Source organism: Embiotoca jacksoni, unplaced genomic scaffold, assembly GCF_022577435.1.
Source record: "Embiotoca jacksoni isolate LCO1_2020_lvr unplaced genomic scaffold, fEmbJac1.0.p SCAF_25, whole genome shotgun sequence".
Lineage (NCBI taxonomy): Eukaryota > Metazoa > Chordata > Actinopteri > Embiotocidae > Embiotoca > Embiotoca jacksoni.
The window spans coordinates 2,003,089-2,027,701 of NW_027185376.1; the positions used below are offsets into that span (position 1 = coordinate 2,003,089).

General features: G+C 41.2%; 2 protein-coding genes across 6 annotated transcripts in view; one reads left to right on the forward strand and one right to left on the reverse strand.

Moving 5' to 3' along the window:
- The window catches only part of esyt2b (extended synaptotagmin-like protein 2b), a 33,773-nt gene extending 18,981 nt beyond the window's left edge, over nucleotides 1-14,792 (reverse strand). For 4 of the 5 annotated variants that reach the window (XM_069159540.1, XM_069159539.1, XM_069159536.1 and 1 more), the window contains exons 1-7: nucleotides 14,135-14,792; nucleotides 8,685-8,726; nucleotides 7,948-8,082; nucleotides 7,498-7,574; nucleotides 6,629-6,701; nucleotides 3,741-3,830; nucleotides 887-942 (exon numbers count right to left, since the gene is read on the reverse strand). In XM_069159540.1, coding sequence (XP_069015641.1) covers nucleotides 887-942; nucleotides 3,741-3,830; nucleotides 6,629-6,701; nucleotides 7,498-7,574; nucleotides 7,948-8,082; nucleotides 8,685-8,726; nucleotides 14,135-14,530 — 869 coding nt within the window. In that variant the 5' untranslated portion in view covers nucleotides 14,531-14,792. The remainder of the gene's footprint in view (nucleotides 1-886; nucleotides 943-3,740; nucleotides 3,831-6,628; nucleotides 6,702-7,497; nucleotides 7,575-7,947; nucleotides 8,083-8,684; nucleotides 8,727-14,134) is intronic. The other variant, XM_069159535.1, reaches the window with a different exon arrangement.
- A 694-nt stretch (nucleotides 14,793-15,486) lies between these two features.
- On the forward strand, nucleotides 15,487-24,146 carry dync2i1 (dynein 2 intermediate chain 1). The gene is made up of 21 exons (XM_069159369.1): nucleotides 15,487-15,501; nucleotides 15,888-16,485; nucleotides 16,563-16,630; nucleotides 16,771-17,175; nucleotides 17,719-17,766; nucleotides 18,073-18,295; nucleotides 18,456-18,558; nucleotides 18,701-18,830; nucleotides 18,939-19,050; nucleotides 19,146-19,240; nucleotides 19,359-19,488; nucleotides 19,607-19,779; nucleotides 20,368-20,530; nucleotides 20,657-20,770; nucleotides 20,887-20,948; nucleotides 21,664-21,715; nucleotides 21,813-21,873; nucleotides 22,173-22,272; nucleotides 22,359-22,490; nucleotides 23,179-23,402; nucleotides 23,500-24,146. Exons 1-21 carry the CDS (start codon nucleotides 15,487-15,489, stop codon nucleotides 23,669-23,671), a joined length of 3,180 nt encoding a protein of 1,059 aa, XP_069015470.1. The 3' UTR covers nucleotides 23,672-24,146.
- The last annotated feature ends 467 nt before the right edge of the window (nucleotides 24,147-24,613 follow it).

The following is a 24,613-nucleotide window of genomic DNA, read 5'->3' on the forward strand; positions in this document are numbered from 1 at the left end:
GGCCATAAATAATGCATGAGCCACTCAAGATGGTACCAAGTAATTGTGCTGGGTGGTTAGCAACTCTTAATCGGCTCTCGTTTACTCTCTGCTCAGCCCACAGGGCGCCCCGAGAGGAAACGCACTTAATTCGAGCAAGAATGAGGAAACAGTTTAGAAACAGTACATTTCCTGATCTGACCCGTTTTGGCTCAGTTAGATCATTCAGCTATTATGTTAACCTTTGTATCCATGATATGGTGTGAATGTAAACATCCTGGATATCACAAATGTCAAAAAGAAAAACAAGTGATGTTATTGTTTGCTTGCAAATGCTGAGAAAAAAAAGAAAAAAAAAAGGCAGGTTCTTCTAAATCAGCTCAGTCTGGCAAAGTCCTTTATCAAAACTGTAACAAGGTCAAGGACACTGAAGGCACCCAGCAGGTACAGAAACAATGTAAAAATAACTCTTTAGCAGAAAATATTTTCAGTTAATTTGGTGTAATTTATCTTCCCAGATGTGGGACAATACAAAAACCTGTGAAAATACACCTCTAAACGCAAGTCAAAGTAACCTTTAAGAGTTTTTATATGACCTGAGGTATTTCATCATTTTTTTTTCTTTAAAGCCAAAGACATCAATAAGTAAACTGCTACTTATGAGCTTAACAAACATAATTGTCTTAAAATGATTTTTCCTAATAACCCATAAATACCTGCAGTTGCACAGCAGGAAACAGGTATGTATCCAGTTTCCTAAAAACAACTCTGCCGACTTCCTGCAATTCAAGGAATGTCCTGATGTCCTGGAATCCTTTTGAAACATCAGCTTTCATTTCAGTTTCTCTCTCGCACAAACAAAAAAGTTTTTCCGTGAGGCAAGAAAAGCAAGTTTGAATCGACTTACCTGAGCCCAGGAATGTCCAGTATATTGGTGAGACCGGTCCAGTTTATGTCCAGAAGCTAAAACAAAAGAAGAAAAACAAAATCATACCCACGGGTCCGACCGCAAGGAGGGAAAGTGTGATTGACTTCAAATGGATCCAAACACTTAACTTCATTGTTTCCTGCCCCCGTACTACATTTACTACTTGGCTTCTCGTTATCTGGCCAACAAACCTCTCTGATTAATAATAGCAGAGACAGAGGGAGCCCCTCATAGATTGCAGTAAACTACTGCACATAAATCAAAAGTTTTGTGGCTGAGTTGCTTCTGTTTCTGAAAACCAATCCGACTTCACCCACTATATTTTTCTGTATTAGACATTTAGGAAACACCTCTTTTCCTCAAGAACTGCAGATCCTTGGATTAGAAAAAGAATACAAAGCCCTTGCTTACTGAAATATTTATAAAAGCAACAGCAGCTATCTGGGCTCTCATTAGTTTTCAGGATAATGAGCTCGGGGACATCTTACTTCACCATTAAGGAAAGTTATTTTTCACTTTTGCAGAAAATCTAGTGGCAGGTCAGATCTGAATAAAGGACGACGGGAAGGAGAAAATCAAAGAGTGGTGTAAAAAAGCACCGGCTGAGACCTGAGATGCAGGCGGATCCCGTCTCTCAGCGAGCTTTGATCTGCGTCTCCCAGCTGAACGAGCTGGGTTTTCTTAATGAGCCTTTCCCACTCTGCTCGCCATGCTTACACTGCAGCAGATGCACGGAGCGCTGCAGGGAAGAGGGGAGCACTGCAGGGATGGGAATGATGTGGGAGGGAGTGTGAAAGGAAACACCCTTGACTGCATATTATGTCTATGAGTGGCCAAAAGGCTCAGAGCACTGAAAAAATATCACAGTCTTCAACCAGTAAACCTCTTGGTAACTGAATCCTAGTGGGAACTCAATGAATTCATTTTCATGACCGACTGGATTTACAAAATGGTTCTGAAACGTGACGAGTTCCTGCTTTTCTGTGTTTCACTGTGTCATTTTAATACTTTGGGTTTTTTTTAGACTGTTAGAAAAAAAAGAACAACTTATTGTGCCTTGTTTGTTCAATAATAAAAAAATGCTTTCTGGAGTCAACAAGACTCCACAAGGAACTTGCACTGGATCTTCATGACCTCTGGAAACAGCCAAGCTAGCTGTTTCCACCTGTTTCCAGTCTTTATACCAAACTAAGCTAACTGTCTCCTGCCTCCAAGTTTGAAACAATTTCTTCAAAAAAAAATTCTTACCAACCCTACAAGGTCATAAATATGTAACAATTCTCACAAAAAAAAGAAAATCAATTACATTTTTCAATAGAAACATTTCTGAGATTATTCCTTTAAGACATATATTTTGTTATTATTTTGGACTTTTTACGGCCTCGAAGTTAACTGATAGATTGTAAAATGGAATTGCTAATACATTTAATCTAAATAAATCCACACATACATTATTTCATAGTGTAATAATTGCGCTCGCAGTCGAAACAGAGTTCCTTTACTGCAGGACTCTGCTTCATCAGTCATGACATAAAACATAAAAGTGTTTGTTCGTCCGAGCTGAGCGGTGAAATCTCTTTAGATGTCACACTGCACAATGTGTTGCATCCTTTTATTTACGCTGCACTGAGTCACATTCATGCGATCGCACAGTCCAGACGTGGCCAAGACCTCTTATGGTCTGGAAATGTGTCTGTTTTATTTGGCAGTCGGCAGCGGGCCTTGTATGGCACACGGAAAGATGGACAACGAGTTATATGAAATCCAGGGCAAACAATATTGTTAGCAATTCATTTTCTGTCTCCTACAGTAAACCAATGTAATGCTCCTCATCGAGAAGCTGGAAGACGATTGAGACGTGTGTGTGTGTGTGTGTGTGTGTGTGTGTGTGTGTGTGTGTGTGTGTGTGTCTGCGTGTTTACATGTGGGTTGATTTACTGACTACCGCTGCTTCTTCCTTCAGCCTCCTACAGTAATATCTCCACCTTGAGCCTTAGCTGAGTGCCTGGGGTAGAGAAATCTGCCAAAGTAGGTCTGGCTTGATCTGCAGCTATTTAAAGCTCTGCTATAGTTCCACTGGGTCCGCCCATTTGGTATAAATCGGTCAAACATTTCTAAGCTGTGCAGCAGTGGCTGTGCAGAGGGGTTGAGCAAAGAGATTAGTGAAATGTGCACTGGAAAATATTGGTTTCGTAAGCAACTGGCAAAGTGATCACAAGTCATGTAAAAGGATGGAGATTCTTTACGCACGCCGTAGGAGCACAGGAAATAGTCGGTAGCAATAAAAGCAAAGGCAAATGGAAGGAAATTAAAATGGACATTAGGGCTGTAAAATGTAATAAACACATCAGATGTTATTTGAATTATAAAATTATCTTTTTGAAGTCCAATTTACGTCTTCTAACAGATTAGTGAAGCTGAAAACCAAGAAGCAACTGGTGTATGAGGTGCAATATCAAACAGTTTAGTAAGAAATATATGATGTATACAAGATGTTCAGGATGCCAAGATAATGGTGGCAACTTTGGCAAAACGTAGGTGGTCTAAAAAGGAAGAAAGCACATAAATCCGGAACTTTTCCTTTCTTTTTGAAGGTCAAGTTAAATCCGAGTACAACCTTGAATTGGTGAAATGTTGCACCGTGGTGTCACCTCAGGTGCTGCAAAGATTTAGGCGACACCTGGTTTTGTATTTCAACATCCAAATCCTAGTTTAATTGCTTGAATAATATTGCATTCATTCAGACCGCAGCGTCACTATAACTTCAACTGCTGTGCCAGTGAATACATTCAATTGAACTCATTAGTGTTGTATTATTGGCATCTGCACTTACAGGCTTCTTGAGGAAGAACAGCGAGAGAGCTCCGACAAGAGGCATATCACCGAGCAACGGCTCCATCACCACTCTCAACACGCCGTGGATCTATGGAAACACAAAGGGGAAAACATTGATATACACAGACCCAAACAGAGAGCCGAAGGGACCTCGCACCTTGCTGGCCCCTCGACATTCTTCAGCTGTAGAGCTGAAGGGGCCGCAGCACATGACAGGTTGGAAACTCGATCGCTGCCTGACTTCACACCTGCCCCAAGTCATCCTCCACCTTCTCCATAACATATTATGACAATTACGAGGATTATGGCATTGGAAGTGCTTTAGATGTGTCATGTGGTCAACACACAGCTGCTCTAATCCACAGCAGGGAACAAAGGATGTTTGAATTCTAGCACCAATATATTCGTTTTGAGGCTATATTTCTATTTCGAGGACAGAAAATCTTCAAATCAGAGTAGAACTGCGTCGGAAACAGCAATTATACCAGAGACCACGCTCTTGAAACCAATACTAATAAACTTCTTTCAGCGTTTTCATGCAGCTCTTCACAGTAAATGGCATCAGTTTCATTTTCAGACTTCTCGTTTTTTCTGTGGCCGAGGAAGTTCAATTTAACAGATTATTTTCTGAAAGTAAACACTGTAAAACCGATCTGTCACGAGAATAAATTAGCTACGTTGAAAATGACACTGACAATAAGGTGGTACACTAAAAGGAAGCTTATTACCTCGAACTTCAATCGGCATTCACACTAATTTAAAACTCATTCGGCTCTAAGAATTATACAAAAATCACACAAAAGTTTGAGTTTCCTCTTTGAGCATATAGGTATATATAGATATATACACAACCCACTGATACTGCTAAATCGGGGTAGTTTCTGGCTCCAATATTGTGTATTTATCGTAGTATTGACAAAATGCCTTAAGGAATAATACTAGCTTGAAGGTAGGGTGACTTACACCAACAACTGACTGGCAGGAAAACAACAAAATAGATAAATAATGTAGTAGATAAATAATGAGTCCATTTACAAAAGAAAAACGACCGCAGTTTGATGCCAGTCTGTGATTTATTTTCAGGTTTAACAGACTTTTATAGAGCCAGTGGTTAAGAAGACCACACGACAGGCTCATTAAATATACAATAAATGAGTTACACGCGTTTAACCCCCACTCCTCACAAAGCCATCACTAATCTAAATGTTATTAAGGAGTCAAATGCCCCTGCTCTGTGAAACGTAAACCAGCGCAAAGACAGCGACTAATGATTGAGTGTTTAATCATGAGCTATGTAGGTATGCCTGAGTTACATAACGGGGGCAGCGAGCAACAAATGTCTCCCAGGGACAACGGCACTCAGCCCCCAAGGAGGAACACAGTTCTTTGTTGTTGTTGTTGTTTTTGTCAGCTGCTTTGTGCCACAGCAGCACACAAAGGGTCAAGGACAAACAAAAACAACAAAACACACACGGAGTGCAAGGGAATGTCATTTTAGTTTAGTTTTTTTGACACAATAAAATAATGGAGGTAGTCATTCTAAGTGATCAAATCAAACAACAAGAACTTACAATAAACAGCATAGTCTTTCTATAATATTATTTTTGAGTGTCTATTTTTGCGATAATTACTTTTGTATTATGATTTTCTTTCAATGTCTCTCTTTCGACTGTCACTTACATTTGATGGTCTTTCTGCAAAGTTATAGTTCCTAACATCAGAGTTGAGATGCGACCAAGGAGTCAAGTACAATATCAGAAAAAATAAGATTGCAGAACGTAAGGGGAGAGGGAAAATCTTTTTTTCTAAAACTCTTTTTTTTTCTGATTTCTTTGTAGGTGTCCTTTATTTCAGGAAATACTCAATACTTTTACCCCTTGAAGAGTCTAAATGTGATTCAAGTTACCATGAAAGAATACATTTTCTCTGTGGTTGAATTCAGGGTCATAGGTTTAATTTCAGAAGCCCAGGAAAGAGGCAGGCTGTATGTAGCCTACAAGACAAAGCTCAGGTCAAAAACCAGCAACGCTGCTGCTCACTAAGCTTATTACCTCACACTAAAAATTGAGGTGATTTAGGTGATTGTGGATTGGGCTTTTAGTGAGGAAATCAATCTGGCTGTGACAGTGAACCAGAACTGTCTGACCTTAATGGAATTAGTTCAAAAGTTATCAATCATACCGATACCCTCCCTGCTTGCATTAACGTGTCAGGTATGAGAAAAACTCTATAGGAGTTTGAATTGTGTGTGTGTGGGGGGGGGGGGGTGCAGGTTACCTCCAACCCAGTGATAGTTACGCCCCTTGATTGAAGTGATTTATTCATTATTTATCTAATTTATTTATTCATTTAGACTCATGCAAGCTTAGAACCCTCAAGCCCAAAAGGGTTGACAACCAGAGCTCTAGAGAATTTCAACACTTCTGTTTACGAATGCATTACATCTTCATTCTTTGTACTTCATTAGTCCACAACTTCAGCCTCATCAGTATGTAAGAACACATCCCTTTAACACTGAATACAGACTTCTGTTTCTGCCTTTATAACAGTATGATGAAACTACATCTCTGAAAGCTCTCTGTATTTAGACATTTAATAAAAGCCAGTGTACAAATAAAATGTTCCGGTAGAAGCAAAAAAACAAAGCTGCAGTCTAAATACCTTCAGAATCCTGTTATGATATGCGGAACAAAAATAAAAGCTTTTGTTCACCCAGAAATGAAAATGTCTCCAAAATTTGAGTTGGCAATGCAGAACAAGAACTCAAGTTACAATGCCACTTTATATTCAGCACTTCCTATTCCTTCTCTGACAACCCGCTGGAAAGTCTAAAAGTCACGCCAAGGGAAAGAACCTTTATGCGAATGTGAAGCGAATCAGACTCACCTGGATGCTCTTGATGCCGGCTTTGCAGTAATAGCGTTTGATGTCCACATCAATCTCAGTGTTGCCAACAAAGCTGAGAGACAAAAAAAAACAAAAGTATGTTTGGTAAAAATCCTTTTATCACAGGCACCATCACTTTTTAATACTTTTCTAAACAAAGGTCTTTGAAGAACCTGTTATTTTTCAGACTTTTAAAGTTACAATCCTTTTCAAAAAGTCAAACATATTTTTTAATAATATTTGTTGTCAGCATTTGTTTTAGCAGAGGCCATTTCATGTATTTAAATTCAGTCATCATCCCTCTATGTAGCAGCTTTCAATGTTTGTAGCAGCGTTTCCCACAATGGATTCAAATTGCCTATTACGGTTTGTAGTATTTCTCATGGTAAAATGGAAAGAGGCCATTTAGTCTTGTGTTGTATTTCTACCCTCCAGTATCATACCAAAGCATGTAGTACACCCACGTCCAATTAGGGACGTAGGTTTGGGGTATTTGGATGGAACAAATACAGGACTTTCACCCAGGAGACTAGGAATTGAGTCTGCGAGATACCAATGTAAATCCTTTTTAACCGAGTAGATTTTGTACCTAAATCTAACTGCGTTTTTTTTTTTTTTTTTTGCTAAACGGAACCACATGGTTTTGAATTCCTAGGCCAAACAAGAATTGACACGGAGACAGTACTGCACAGTTGGGTTACTCGCATTGGTGTGACACTAGGTTGATTTCTGACATACAATAGTAGTAGCTGTTCAAGAAGTGTTTGCTGTAAACTGCACAACCTGTTACCCTAATAGCCAGGGGTGAAATCTTAAAGAATCAGAAAGGTAAAATAAAGATGATTTAAACGGAGATCTGGTTGGCTCACCTGATCTGTAGGTCCATGATGATCTGTCTCTTGTCCACATTCTCTGTGTAAACCTTGACCCCGTTGATCCTCAGTGGCTACAACGTAACAGAGGGAGCCATTACGACTGGTAAACCACTCCAAGCAAACCACTCAACACGACCCCCCCCCCCCCACACACACACACACACACACACACACACACCAACCCATCCACCCCATTGCCAACACCCAAGTATATACTGCAAGGTCAGCCCCTCTCCCAACCCCACATGGAAACTATTTATGAGGCAAGAACATGTGTCAGCGACGTGCATGTAATGTATGTTCACGTTCAAGCTACCGCACACCCTCACCAGTTGTCCCATGACACCTGCTGCTAGTGGTCTGTTTTGTCACCGCTGAAATAACACAAGATGAGTGGGTGTGAGTGTCTGCAGTCAGCATGCAGCAGCACTACGACATGCTCACTTTGTCTCCTAGGTCGATCTTGCTGAAGCAGAAGGTGCTGAGGTGGGCGTTGGACTCCTTCACCGCCGGCTCGATCATCTCGCGGAAGAGTTTTTCCACAAACTGGCAGATGTACGGCCACATCTGTTTCACTGTCTGAGGGGATACAGGAAGAGAACTGAACTTGAAAGAGAAATCAGAGTAGAAATTGGTGCTGTTTTTTTTTTTTATTATATAAACATTCTAAATTACATGGACAGTAAATGTATGCGCTGTAAGACTTTAAGGGATATTCAGTCACTACATCGACTGCATCTTTAAGCAATTCTCACTGCTTCATACAGGTACATATATCACACTGTGAATGACATGGAATTTTAAAACATTTAAAATATAGTTCTATTTAAGTAAGGTCTTGTCAGACTCAGACATCTAGCAGCAAACACATAATTTTTTTTATATTCATATCTATATAATGTAAATGTAAACTCGTATGTGGCTCAAAATTCACATCCTGGTCATTGCCATGGGGATTCATAAGGGTTAATGCATTTCAGGCTGCAGCAGAAACAGGGCTGCATGTTAAGTCAAATGTGCTGCAGTGTGGCAACATTCACTGCCCCAGCGGGATGAGGAGAGAGAGCAGGAGGGCGACAAACATCCCATTTACACCCATTTTCACAAAACGAAAAGAAAAAAAGAAAAGAGGGGCTTCACTCAAGCAAACAAATTCAAGAGACAGCCGCTCAATTCTTTACCTTGTTTAGCCACTCCACTCGCTCGACATCGGGGAAGTGGACCTACAATGGAAAAAACAGAGCTAACGATCTCCGTGTCGCAGTAGGCAAAACATTATAAAGGCACATCTCACATAGATAGATAGATGGATGGATGGATGGATGGATGGATGGATGGATGGATGGATGGATGGATGGATGGATAGATGGATAGATAGATAGATAGATAGATAGATAGATAGATAGATAGATAGATAGATAGATAGATAGATAGATAGATAGATAGATAGATAGATAGATAGATAGATGGATATATATACATACACACACACACATACATACATACATAGATCATTGATTAGTTATACTCATACATAGAAAAATGGACGTAGCCTCCAGGTCTGTAAAGTGGAAGCCAATGTGGAAGTGCCTAAAAGTACAATACCACTTGCTCAAAAGGATCTTCTGGCTCCAAGAGACTCCCACACAAAAAGAGTACACTTCTCTCATGAAATACAAAGTCAATACATTTTTTTCCAGAAGTAATTGTGATGTCATTAGCTAAATTCCCTCCTTCCGATTAGTGTTCTGGGGATCCTTCTGAAAATAATTATATTAGTAATTATATATTAGACCTGAAATAGAGTTATGTTTGGTGGGTTGTGCCTGGTTTGATTGACATGCCTGGGATGCAGTGAGGTCGCTGGGTTCTCAGTGAAATTCACCCCTCACTTCTCCCAGCTTGTCCAAATATGGTCACTTCTCACTCCAAACAACCGAGATGGCTTCAAAACGCCAGTAGACAAACCAATTTGTGACGTGGGTTACAACTAGGCTCACAATGACAATGCTAACATGCTAATGTGTCACAGGCATCGTGCTTACCATGTTCATTATTGTAGTTTAGCATGTTAGCATGGTCAGGGTTATTTATTAGGATTAGGTCATAAAGCAATTTGTAGAACTGACCCATGATGGTACCAGATGAAAAGTTAAGAAATCACCAGAAATATTACAATTCATCCCGATTAGCCATCACATGTGTTTAATGGCATTCAATAGGTGTTGAGATACTTCAATTAATAAAGTGGTTCGGCTGACTGCCTGACATACAGACATTACCATCCTTCGAGCCACGCTGCTGTTTTAACAAAGCTGAAACACTCAAAACCAAATTCTGAGGGGAAAATTTTAACTAATTAAGGTCTGGGGACTTGAAGCTAAGTGTACTTATACTGTCCCCGGACACGCTGTTTAAACTTCCTGTTGTATGTAATGCTAATTTGTAAACTTAATCTCCTCTATCACATTTGAATAATGTCAGATTCTATTTTCTGAAAGCTTTTAGGCTGTAACTCTGCCTCAAAGGAAAATTGATGGCTGAAGATGACACTCTGTTTTTGACAATCCCAGATATTAAAAGAAATTTGGCATTTTAAAGCAATGAATTAGTTCAAATACAAAAAAATATTGACAGGGAAGTGTTTCTGTCGGGTTTTGATGCATTACACCATTTATTGCAAGAGCTTTTTGATATGGCTGGAGAGGCTTCTTGTTGAAAAATCATTGTACTTTCTCCTATTTTTTTTGTTTTATCGCCACCAAAAGAGTGCATTGACCTTTCTTTTATCACTATATGTTTTGTGCTGAAAAGATAACCGACATCCTCAAAAAAGTATCCAGATAAAACAAATATCAGTCGCTCGTCTTTCCATCCTGCACTAATCTCACTTAGACGTCCACACTGCTTTGAGTCTCGGCTTCAGTTTAACTAACCTTCCTAAACGAGCAAAGTAAATCAGCCATTGATTTCACATAAGGTGAAGGAAATGCCTGAAATAAAGTCAATACAGTGCGTAAAGGTGTGCAGCGATGCACAAGCCACCTAAATAAATAACACACGAGTGAGGCTGCTTCTCCCGCCACTGAATTTGAGGCGTTTATTCCCTAATCTCAACAGAAAGGTGAAAAGATGCCAGCTGCCTGGAGCGCTGCTGAGATATGACATGTGATGCGACGGCCCCAAGCGACAGCACTATTTATCGTGGAGCCGACAAAAGTGCTTATCCAGCATTTCTGTCAAAGTGCGGATAAACCAGTGACAAGAGCAGGACGACAGGGAGCAGAGAGTTTCATCTGGTATGACAGATCCAGGCTAATAAGCAAGAGGTGGAAATAATATAATCCTCTGCAAGAGGCACCACCAAGGATTCATTAATACACCTGACACAGTGACCTTATTTATAAAATGTAGGTGAGGTAACGGTGATTCACTCGATGAGACACATGTTTTTTTAAGTGCTGGCTGAGCAAACTGAGCGCAAAGCATCTCAATTATTTAGTCGAAGACGTCGTTGTTGTGGCGGTGTGACACTGAGAAGTCATTGAGCATTGTCTCCTGAAAGTGTTATGAACAGTCTGCTTGGGGGTTTGATTTAAAGAGGGTTATTGTCCCTGAGTTTAAACTCATCAGCTCCCTGAGTCTGAGAGGTGCTCCGGACCTGAAAGTAAATACAGCCTATTGGATATTAAAATATTAATGAAGGACCTTATTCATATCCTGAAAAACAATCACGTATATCTGAGTACAGTAAAAATGTCTTTGAACTGACAAACAAATCAGTTTCAGACACATAATGTTTACCTCTAAAATGTACTTTGCATCAGTCATGCTGACAGAAGTGCATCTCGAGGTCTAAAAAGATGCAGACGATCTGAGTCCTCTGAACTACACACCGATCATAAACCTGAAATAAAGCTGAGGTTGGAAAGCAGCATATTGATCTCTTTCATTTGCAACTGCTGGATGAATTGTGACCTGTGAGAGGGAGGAAACCACAACTACATCTGCTGCTGGTACCGTTCTTTGGGTGATAAAAGTGGATTTAATTCTACAATTTGATATTCAATGTATGATAAAAGTGATAAATAATGTCTCTTTTAATTGGTCATTCTCTATCCATTTCTTATTTCTTAAAATCCATTCCATTTTTAAAACTGATATGACTCATAAAGCATGTAATACACCTCCCAGTCAACTAGAAGGGAGCATGTCAGTGTCACGTGTTTGCCTCATGGCGTCCTGAAAAAGCTCTTAGTAAGGGTTAGGGGGAAAAAAAAGCTAAGCACCAAAACTTTTGTGAAATCTTCATTGCTTTCTCCTAGACTCGAACCCTGGCTTCCTAGATAACAGACCGCAACTTATGCCACCATCACATGACCTGTCTTATGTGACCACGAGCGCTAGCCAACCGTGACGTCACCCATTGGTTCGTAAACTGGCGTTCTGAAGCATTGAGTTCGGTATTTCGGCTGTCGCCAATTTGCTATTTCTGAGCCAGAAGTCACCATGTTTGGACGAGCTGGGGAGGAGCAAGCAGTGAATCTAACTCAACCTCCGAGGACACTACGCCCGCTCACCGCTGGCGGAAACCTGACTGCACCACAGGCCTGTCAATCAAACGCCCCCAAACACACAGCTTTTTGAGGCCTAACATCTAATTAATGACTCTGAATTTCATGAGAGAAGTTGAATTGGAGTCAATGGAGCAAGAGGCTTTTGGAGTCAACCCCTAGTGGCCTTCGGTGGTATAGCAGTTCCAGGCACTTCTACACTGGCCTCACATTTCAGACCTGGAAGCACTTTTATTTACATCCTATGTGTGACGAGTGCCTACTTTTCACGCTGAGGCAACGCAAACTGTCAAAACAACACATCACTCCCTAGTGGACTGGGTGTATTACACGCTTTGCAATGGGCTGAATTCTTATATGATGGTTGAAAAGAAGAAAAAATGCCTTTGTTGCCTTTGTGCTCGTTCATAGACTGAATTCATGTCCGCTGCCCTCTGACTGAATAATTTAACCAGTGTCTCTGTATATATGTGAAATAAGTGCCATGTTCCCCCCAGTGTAAGTCGCTGAAACACCAGCCAGCCATGGAGAGGATATAAACATCAGCACTTGCAGTTTGGATTAGTAATACCATCTCTATCAAGACCCAGTTCTGAATAATGGCGAAAAACTGTCAATAGCCAAGATTTAAGCACTTCAACTGGTGAAAATCCCCATTATTGATACACTGATGTGCTCAGTTTGTCAATCTGGAGCCTCCTTATCAATCACTGTAAAATCCCTGGAAGTTGTGATGTGATTTCCCATGATGATGCAAAGCTGCTGCAGTTATAAGACCAGAGTTACATGTAGTGCTTGATGTGCTCTTTCTTTTATAAACCACAGCCTTAAAACAAGGGGTGGAGGGGTGTCACTCAATAATGTATTTCCATTAAGTGGGATGCTTTCACTCAATCCCATCCAGCTTCTCCACCCCCATTTAACAGCCTCAATGCATCCTCAGCCATGTGTCAGCAGAACACTCTTTTAAATGAGGCCGCATTTAACATCACAAACCTGCTGTGAGTCTGATGCAGAAAGTCTTAATTTGGCAGTTTGAGACTTGAGGCTGTCTTTAATTTGCACCTTATTTAAGCTGCATTTTTTTGCTTCGTTAATATTTGATTAAATTAAGTCAAATCTGTCTATGTAACTTTACCAAATTGGACCTGTGAGACCCTCTGAGCTCCTAAATAAAAGAAATCCACTGTTTTACTCTAATGTATGCAGAAGATACTTTACAGTCTCATTTATCTCTGTCTAGTATACCAGAGTTTAACCTTCTTTAGGCAAACAAAGTGCATTCATTGACCAAGCCATTATCTTTCATCTGTTTCCTCAGACAGCAGTTAACAACATGGATTACAAAGTGATTCACAAACCTCTTTAAAAGGCACCAAGAAAAGTCACATAACACTTGGACATGTGACAAAAAATGATGAGCTCTCTTCCATTACATCCTATATTTATTTTAAGGATACACCTGCAGTTAATCTATGCATACCTATCACTAAAATAGGATGTATTATTGTGTCATTTTCTGATTTGTAAAAGCTTGATAAGATGCAGCCACCTCACTGCTTACGTGCTGGGGCTGCTGAGGGTCTCTGTGGAAGTCTCAGGAGGCAAATCAAAACACTAATCTTTTAACCCTGACAAGACAGAGTCAAGGACCCCTGAACTGTCTCAAAACTTTGCCAAGATAAAGTGTTGCAGAAATAGACCGAATCACTGCAGGAGAAGATAGCCAGTCCGAATCCCAAAATAACGCCATGTGGGCATGTTTCCTCCGCAGCGTGGTGTCTGGTTCACCATTGTACCCTGCTGTATTTAGACCGGGGCTCAGGCTAATGTCACTGCTGGGGGGGGGGGGACAGCTGAACCCATCACAGCTTTACAGCTCAACTCTACTCCTCCTGATCGTGTCAGCTGACAGGATTTTCCTGGAAACTCAAAAATATTGTTGACAAATATACCCCACACACACACACACACGCGCGCCCTCCAGAGGAACAGCACGGTCGGGATAAACGTGCACAGATACGATCTGTTCTACTGTATGTCAAAGTGCGTCTCACCCAGGGTGGTAAATCAGAGGTCGTAAGACCCTGCTTGCCACTTCGCTCCTCTTGATCAAAGAAAGCCAGCGCTCGGTTCAGCCGGCTGTGCTTCCCTCCTGCGTTTCTCCTCCACCAGAAAAAGATAACAAGTCCAATCAGCAGCCAACTGAAGCTGAACTCAAAATAGCCCAAGGCGTACACGGGGAAAATGAGCACAAATGTTTTAGCGAACTGGACCCAGGTCTGGGTCAGCTCGCCGGTCGAGGACACCGGGGTATCCTCGGGTGTGTTCCCGGCTGAGGGATGGGGAAAGTTGGCGGGGCTCGGCACGGTGTGTCCGTTCTCCTTCGGTGAAGCGGGGCTCGCATTGTGCGGGTGGGCTCCTCGTACGGCTGTCATGCTGTCTCTTGACATGTCTCTGTGCCCCCAGAGTCCGTCTTCAAACTGTCAAAATACAAATAAGGCCGAGTGACACGGTTGCCATGTGCGAGAGGACCGAGGCTGCTGTTCTCACGTCGGCTCACCTGCGCACCGGCCCATCGCCCCCGGAGGAATCGTCGGCATTTACCATTTTAGTTTTCACAAAACCACAGGTCGAGAAAGCATTACGTTGACACAATCCAGGCTTGTTTGAGTCAGACCGGTCCACGGCTCTGCCCACAGTAGCTCCACACGGTGGGAATGATCATTTCCAAATACGCACAGGGATCCAGTTGTGAGCTCTCCCAGTGGTGCCTGTAAGAATAATAATAAAAAAAGAAATACCGCCATCTGGTGTTCACTACCGGTAACAACAGCTTATCCATTTTACACCAACGTACATGTGAAATAAAATAAATATATATATATAAAACAAAATTAACACGCCGAATTGAGAAGTATTCAGGTCCTCACTTTAGTACGAATACTAAACCGTGAAAACACTCAACTGCAAGTAAAAGTCCTGCCTTCAAAACCTCAGTCAATTATAAGTATATCAGCATGTAAACTACATAAAGTAAACAACGGAAAAGTCTTAATTGTGCACCGTGCAGGGTTTTAAATAGTTTATTTGGCTTAAAAAGTAAACCCATAAAGTTCCTGTTGTGGTTGTAGTTGAATAAATGCCCCAAAATTAAAATATTTAGTTATTTTATCCATAATGTTTTGCTGATCGCATCGCGCTGCCATGGCAACTGGCTGTTGATTCCAGCGATTGCTCTTGTGCTGATTAACAAGCCTGTTGTCAAGCCGAAATGACGCGTTCTCCTTGGTTTCTACAAACTGCGCATGCGCACGAGGCGCTTGCCATCATGGCGGCGTCATTACCAAAATATGAGCTAATTTTCGGCAATTGGAAAGCTTGAAAAGCATAACTACATGGGGGGAACATGCATAGCGACAAGGTAAGTGGTTTTCGTCGTTGTCTTTACCGCGCCTGAGTCACAGCTGGGAAAGGTTTATTCGGGAGGAAATGTGTCCGACGTGGTAGGTTATTATCAGACGTTATATTTGGCAGCGAACGCCGTTGTATTGACTTGCATGGATTTGGTTCGATATTGTCAGAATATGTTTACGTCGTCTTTGAATGAACGTCCATATGGCTTGCCAGTGAACGTAAAACACGTGTTTCTTTAGAAAATAACCAAGGAAGACACGTGGAGACCTGCTGACCTGAGAAGACACATCAGGGCAAGTTACTAAGAGTTTATGAAAGTCGATTTATATCAACAGACAGTATTACATCCAAGCAGTATACATTGTTTTATTTGATCTTTTTTTTTTTATTCAGGAAGAAGAACCTACTGATGTCAGGAGGCGTGGTGGGGAATCTATAGAGAGACGTTACAGAGATCCGGAGAAGGAGGCCAGGCGAGAGAGAGAGAAGCTCAGGGAAAGAGAGAGAAGAGACGCAGACAAACAAGACAGATACACAGAGCGAAAGAAAGAGGGTTCACAAGATAGGAGAGGTGACAAGGAGAAGGACAGGAGAGATGAGAGGGACAGGGAGAAGAAGAGAGAAAGGGACAGATTGGTAGATGAAAGCAAGTACGGTGATGACGACAGAGAAAACAGGGACAGGAGACGAGATAGAGAGGAAAAGCATGAAAGGGAGCGGGACAAGGAGAGACACAGAGATAGGGAGGACAGAGACAGGGAAAGAAGGAGGGAGGAACGGGACAGAGAGCATAGGAGTGAGAGGGAGAGAAGAAGACATGAAGTGATTGAGGAAGGAAGAGAAGAGAAGGTAGAGAAGTACTACAGAGAGAAGAGAGATCGGCATCCGGAGAGAGAGCGACATAAAAACAGCCGCGGAGACGAGAGGAATGACAAAGAAATCCAAGAGAGACATGGAGACAGAAAACATTCAGAACAGAGAGAAGAAAGAGGTAAAGAACAGCAGTGTGCACGCTCAGATTAGCATGTTTACAGGATTGTGGTGTCAATATTTTTGTTCTGATTTCAGAGTACAAAGAAGAGCACAGAAAATCCAAAGAGGAGAGAGAAAGGAGACACAAAGAGAGAGGACATCATGTAAGTATCTCCAGCATTACTGGTCGTTCACTGATTTGTATTTTATAATAATGAACAAAATTTGCTCTGTTTGGGATAAATGTATGACCATTATGAGTAAATGTAGTTGGTTACACTGTGTGGATTTTCCTCGCCCTCAGGACGAGAAACGGAAGAATGGCAGTGAATCCAGGGAGCGTCGAGACTCGAAAGAGCCCGGCGAAGAGGTCAGGCGTCATCGTGGTGACAGAGAGCGAGCAGACAAAGAGAGGAGGCACAGAGAGGAAGATGAGGGAGAAAGGAAACACAAGGAGAGGAGGCACAGAGAGGAAGACGAGGGAGAAAGGAAACACAAGGAGAGAAGGCACAGGGAGGAAGACGAGGGAGAAAGGAAACACAAGGAGAGAAGACACAGGGAAGAAGAAAAAGATGCGGAAAAGAAGCACAGAGATCAAAGGCACAAAGAGGAAGAGGACATAGTAAGAAACCACCAAGACAGAACCCACCCCAAGAAATCTTCATCTGACAAAAGTCAAAGACCTGAGAGGACTACAGTAGAAACAGAGGTTGGTAGACACACAAATTCCCCTCACAGCCTTCATAACACGGGTCCATCACTTTGAATTCTCGAATGGATTTTATGCCCATCCATCTCCCGCATGTCACTTTCATAATGTAGGAAGTTAAAGTGGTTTCTGAGCGCTGCAAAGCTAATGTGAAAGATGAAGGAGACAAAGAGCAGCCTGTAAGAAGCTCAGTTTGGTTACCTATCTTGTAGTCTTCAAGGAAAATAATCCACTCTGGCATTTGTTTGTTTATTTGGTTGGTGTGTGTTTTTTTTAAAGAATATAATATCTTGGCAGTCACAATTGAGTTTAGTACCTCGGCTTGACTTTTCTGTGCCTGCATGAAAGCATGCTGCAGCTGATTAAAGCAGGTCATGAGGTGCTTTTTGTAGTTGGGGAATCTCATGCTGTTTGTTGTATTGCTTACGGTACTGTGCACACTGTACTCCTTCTACTTCCAGCTTCAATGAAGAGTAGCATCATCATCATCATCAAGTATCACTGCACACGTCACTGAAGTGTTCAATGTTTCTCCTACTTCAGGTTGTCAATGAACATTTGCCTGACCAGGAATATGAAGATGATTTTGAGGTATTTCTACAGCCCTCTATTACATAATAGGCAACATGGTGTGGTATCTAATTTTGTTGTTTTTCTGTGCCTCTCGCTATGTTCACATCTTTGTTTTTAACATTTGCTTACTTGTTTTCATGTTACTTTGCATCCTCTAATCCATTTAAGAAACTGGTGAGTCTGAGTTTTCATGAGTGTGTCCAATTTCTTGAATTTAGTTTTTTATTATGTGCTCATCTTGCTTTCTTTTTTTTTTCTTTTTTTTTACTTTGTGTCAAACATTTTGTAAGTGATAAGTGATTGATGGGATTTATCTATTTAAAGGATTATGAGGAGGATTTTGAGGAGATGGATGAGAGCGCCAATGAAGGTGAGGATGAGAAGGAGCCAGAGGCGGGTGAAGAGAGGGAGGAGCTCACGCCGCAACGGAGAAAAGAGATCGAAGCAATTCAGAGAGCCATGGATGAAGAGAATGAGCGAGTTGGAACAGCTCAGTCCAGAGAAAGTGTGGGTAGAGAGGAAGAAGATGGGCTTAAGTGGTCCAAAGGTACAGTCTTTGCTTATTAAATCAAGCGTTTGGTGTTCCTACAGTGTCCTCAGATTGGTTTCTTTGTGTCTATTAAAAAGACACAGTTAACTGCAGACTATTTTTGTGCAGAATTATAAGTATGTCATCACTGCTTTTTTTTTTTTTTTTTTTTTTTCAGCCTCTGAAAAGAACCAGAGTCGAGCCTCCCAGCGTGGAAAGTTTATCGACTTTGTGGCCGCGAAGAAGCGTGAAGTCAGCAAGAAAGTTGCCACAAAACAGCAGTAGGTTAACTTGCAAAAAACATGTACAAAACCAATGACCGTACTGAGACTTTTAAGTGTATGAGAAACAGACCTTTCGAGCAATCTGACAGTATATTTGTTATGTAATTGCACCTTAAATGTATATTTCTTCTGACTACAGGAAGCGAAGTACAGAGCTGCTTCGTTTAATAGACCTGGATTTCTCCATGACTTTCTCCCACCTGGATCTGCTGCCTGTCAATGAATATGACATGTACATCAGAAGCTTTGGAACTGCAAACACCAAACAGGTCCGTTTTCATTTCTGTTGTCTCTCGTTCTCCTTCCACCTCCACCAAAATGATAAAAGAGTATCTGAAAATATCCAACTAACAATGCGAGAACACCTTCCTTGTCAGGCTTACGTTCAGTGGAATGAGGATAATGCAGACCGAGACATCCAGACGGAGGAAATAGAGACGTGTGAGACGTGGACACAACATCCACCAGAGCACAACGGAGCCTGCGGGGGTGAAAAAAAAACAAAAAAACATCAAGATGATTCTCTAAATTAATTTAGCATGTCCACGTGGAGTTTATTAATTGTGTTTTGCGGGTTTTGGCAGATGCGAACCTCCCTCAGGAAGCGCGGAACAAAACCATGAGCGAATTGAACTTTGATTCGCAGCGTCTGACGTCGTTTCTGCGATCAGCCTCACAGGTATTTAAAGTCATGTAGCTTTTACAACCACCATTTTTTTTTTTTTTTTTTTTTTTTTTTTTAAATACTGTCGCTGCTGTCAATATTAACTCCTGTTGCGATTTGTGACCGAATCAAGGTCATGGTCGTCCTGCTGGAGGAGGATCAAGCTGAGAGGAAATCTCTGAGGAAGCTGGAGACACAAACAGACGCGCTGTCTTTCAGCGATGGAAGTTTACAGCTCAACACGAAGTTATCTTTTCTTTACGGTACGCGGCACAAACGGAGAAGTTCACCTTGTTCTTATACCATTCGCAGGCTAACTGTACTGTACATGTACTGCATGTGATCACACCACTCGGACGCTTTTTTCATTGCCATTTGCAGGTCGTCAAGTCAGCCTGGTGCACTTCTCTCGGGTCCAGAGGCACACCATGATGTCGGTCCACATGGCCACCACGGAGCCCAGCGCCGTGCGTCTTGACAGCTGCACCATGATCTGCATCTGGAACATCTGGGAGCCGTCCAGACCTCAGAAGATCCTCGTCTATGAATCCGAGGTGACGTTTCCTGCTTTTATTATCAGTTAAAGCAAAAAAATATTTATGATAAATGTGATGCAAGCGATCAGTCTTTAAAAATAAAAAAACCCAACCTAACTTGTATATCTTACAGTTCATGTATATAAAAGCAAATTTTTAATGATAGGGTTGACATTGGTCACAAGCCCTCATGTACATTGGAAGGGTCCTTGCTTGCCGTTATTGTTCCTCCTGCACATGCTGACTGCACATAGATGTCAGCGAAATTTTACCTGTTGTTCTTCAAAAATGCATTCAATGTCAAGCCAAAGTCAATATTACTTTAATAGTCTCTATTAGAGAAATAAACTGGGTGTGTTAGAGTCCCTAAACTGCAGTCTTTTTAGTTCACCCTTTTCTAACCTTCCGCTCAAAATAAAAGTGTCAACACTATACTCGAAAAGGCAATAACTCACAGCTCCATTCTGATATTAGCTGCAGTTGAACTAAAGAATGCGAATCCATCGTCTTAAATGCAGCAAACGCTGATATCATCTGCGGTCTCAGAGCGAATCTCTAACATTAACGTTAACCTTTAATGCTTTTAATTCTTGTTCTTTGTTCCAGGTCCAGTGTTGCTGTTTCAGCCCTGGAAAGGCCACACTGGTGTTTGCAGGCACATCGGTGGGCTCGGTGGTTCTGTGGGACCTGAGGGAGCCTGCGAGTGACCACCACCGTCTAAAGATAGGGGAGGATGAGTGGACCTTCAGACAGCCTACTTTCTCCACTGGTGCGTCAGGAGAAACTCTGCTTTCACTTATGCTGTTTCGGAGCCTTTCTGCATACCTTTATCAAGTGTATAAAGTTCAGAGGCTGCTTTCTTACATAAGAGAGCTTTGTCACCTTGTCAACACAGATGCAGTGATGGCCGGCTCGGGCCATTTGTCATCCGTGACGTCTGTGGAAGTCGTCCCGTCCGCTGTAGCTGGAGGGCTGAGGGCAGAGGTCCCACTTCTGGCATCTGAGGAAGGTACGGAATAGTTAACACATCGATTGTACATCATGTGTATCATGTGATATATGTCTTTTTGCCATTCACAGTTGATTTTTATATTTAAGTGAGTGTTATTCTGCTTCCTAATCCAGAGTCGTCCGGGTTGTCGTTCCAGCTGGCTTCTCTGGATGAAAGCGGGGTTTTAAATTTCTGGGTAGGTTGGAGATGTCAACACCAGAGGTTTTTCAAACTGTGAGGTGTGTTTGGAAAGATGGGTTTAAGGGGGGGGACTCATAGAGAGAGAGAGACATGGAGCAAGAATAAAGCCCTTTGAAGCAATTAAGGTACTTTTAAAGCTTTAGCACCCTGTCGACGCAATCTGAATTAAAAATGTCACTCCTTCTCGGAATCATAACTCAATAAAATCTGAAGAGACAGTAATGGCAAACATAATTTTAGATTCAGTTTGACTTGCACTACCCAGGGGTATCATTGTCTCTGTGCATCACTTATATACGTCCAATAATACGCTTAGAAATCATAGAAAATGATGCCTGAACTTGCCAGAGAATTATGACGCTTCTACGTTTACTTTAGTATCAAACTAATCTAGTGATATCTCTTTCTACATTTCATGCAAACAGAAACTGTTAATGGTGCCAATTTGCCATCATGTAAACAAACAGGCTGAATAAACAGTGAACAAGGTGTAGCCCACAGCTGACCTGCTTATTCTCCCGTTTTCAACCCTACAATGATGAGAACTGTAGTTGCAAAACTTTCAGCATTATTACAGCTGAACAAAAGTAAGACAAAGAATCATTTCTATAAGTATATTTTGGCATTTCTAAGGCTCAGAATGACCCTCCTTCTCTATCCACTTCAGAGATGTTGATAGACTTGCATCATCTCCTCTCTCCGTCCTTTAGGTGGTGGTGGAACTCCCAAAAGGCAACGAGGCAGGCTCTCCGACAGATCTAGGTTGGAGCACGCCGTCTTTTTTTTTTTCCATGAACATACTCATCTTTCTCACGTGCGGCACCCTCTTCAGCCTCTCTCTTTTTTTCCCCTCTCGCAGGGCTCCGACCTGGGGGGAAAGTTAAGTTGCTTCACAGCTCCTCCCTCCTCACTGCTGAGAGGTAAGATTGATAAATAGCTTGTTATGATCATCCGTCACTGCTAACCGCTGGGCTCAAAATACCCCACAATGTCTTTGCCCAGTGAAACACAGCTGCTCCGCTGTGGTCATACGATCCTGTTTGTTGCACGCTGTTGATTTGTTCAGCTCAACATTTGATGGGAACATACTGTATATGTGCAGTGTGAATGTGATGCAGTGTCATGTTCCACTGTTGGCGCGTTTTGTTTTTCTGCCCGCGAATGTTGCGACCTCTGACCTCGACCTTCTTCCTCCCGTCTCGCTCCGTGCGACTCTCAGGGTGTCACCGCGAGATGCAGTGAAAACAAGGCCGTTACAGACTCTGATTTTAAGATTCCTCCCAACCGACTCCAATCATTTCTTCATTGGCACCAATATGGTGAGTGTAATTCATATGATTTCCCCAAAAATATGAAGAAAATGATTCCCCCGTTTGAGTTTGTGACTTATGTCATTTCTGTCCAGGGTCTGGTCAACCATGGAACAAGTCACGGTTTGAAGGCTCCACCGAAGTGTTACAGCTTTCAGGAGGTTGGAGTCCGACCTGTTGACGTCAACTCAATCCACTTTTCTCCTTTCAGACAACACTTGTTCTTGGTGAGCGGGCGGCTTTTTTGAAATTATATTAAATCTTGATTTTCAAATTCATACAAAAACGTAAGTGTGAAAACAATAATTCACTGCATGAGAGGTAATGATCATCTCATTTTTTTTATCCTTATGTGATCAGGAAGTTCCATTGAGATCTTTTTTTCCAAGAGAGATCCGCAAAAGAAACAACACAACTATACAATCAATAACAAAATAATTAGAGCAAGAAGAAGTGACTGAAAAAAACACATTAATTAATAAAGCTTTAAAATCTTCAAGGGGAATTCAAGACTCTAGTTTGAGGGCAGTTTGTAGTTTATTCCACTTAGAAAGCGCGTTGATCCTGAAGTGAAAGTGTAATCCACAATGATACGCAGGGTTTAACTGCTGAAGTGTTGATGGGACAGCATGACAACGCAGAATGTGTCCATAGTTACGATAGACATGAAGGTTGACTGCACAATAGTTGTACGGTTGGAGGAAGAAAGGCAGTCTTCAATCCTACATAAAAGGCCTGTTTTCGAATCAAATGTTGAATATGAATCTTGATTTTGTGGTATCCTATGCAAGGATTGAATGCATCAAATCATAGATACCAGGATGAATTTCAGAGACTGTAATTCATACAGTACCTCAGAAAAAGTACACTATATGTACTTTACTCAGTCTTTTTTTCTGCTTCTCCGTCCTCCAGGTGGGCTGTGGGAATGGCAGCATCAGGCTGCATGCATTCAGCCATGAGCAGCCCGTAGCAGAGTGGAGGGATGCCACGGGTGGTGAAGCGGTGGTCTCTCTGCAGTGGGCTCAGACCAGGCCCACGGTCTTCTGTGTGCTCGATGCCGCCTCCAACCTCCACATATGGGACCTGTTGAAAAATGACACGCAGCCTGTGGCCACCGAGAGAATGAATGCTGACAGGTAACAGCAGACACAGATCACTAATGAATGTAATAGTTTTAAATATTCGTTTATGTTACGTGTCAATATCAGTTTTTTGTGTGTTCTCTGTTTTCAGGGTGACAGCTATGGCTGTGTTTGGAGACTCAGGACAACAAAACACTTACTCAGGAATAGCCCTGGCACACGAGTCAGGGAAAATAGAAATGCAGTATTTCAAGAGAAATTTCACTGCATCCTGCTCCGGAGAAGAGGAGAAGTTGGAGAGTATGATGACTGAAGCCTTTTGAAAAGCTGTATCCCGTATAGCTGCATTTAATGGTGATCCCTGTTTGAGTTCTCTGAAAGATTCACTGTTTTTTTTAAGACTTCTGGAGAGCATAAAGACCAATTTATAAATCGATATATTTTCACAGTTAGATTTAAATGTTATGTTTGTTTTAAATTAATCACGCATGTATAGAAAATTAACATAGCTGAAAGAAGAATGTCGCTAAATACCAAAAATCCTCTCCAGGGATCAATGCATTCAATATCATGAATACATTATTTGAAACATATGTATATGTTAGTCGATGTAAATATTTGTACTTTTTGACTACATTAAATATTTGTATGCTGTTAACAAGTTAAACATTTTATACAATGAAGTAAATATATCTGTACTTGTGTTATTTCATATTTTGTAATTTTACATATGGGGAATGCCATTATCAGTTCTGTGAATTTTAAAAAAGATATTGAGCCCACAATACAAAAATATATAATGACACCAAAAGTCTGATTTTATTTGAAAATATTTAACATTTAATCTATAAATTCTATTGTATTTCTCAAGATGAGTGTCTTTGATCTGTAAAATGCCAAAATGTTAACTGTCCTCAGAAAAACAGCCATTTTTCAGATACAATTTGGGAAAATGAAGTAAAAGCTATTCATTATAACATGGGTTTAACCAGATATAAATTCTGCATGTTGCAAAGAATGCTATTCTTAAAAAAAAAAAAAAAAAAGTTATAATATATAATAATATAATAATAATAATTTTATTTATAATAAAAGTTATTTATTTGACCCTCAAAATATGAAACCAGGCTATAGAAATACCCAGTACTGTCGAGTCTAACCTCCTGGTTTTCCAGAAAACTAAGTTTGTACAATGTGCTTTTATTTTTGAAAGAATGAAAAAAACAACCTTCTTCCGAGAAACTTTTTGCAGCGTGAAGTTTGCG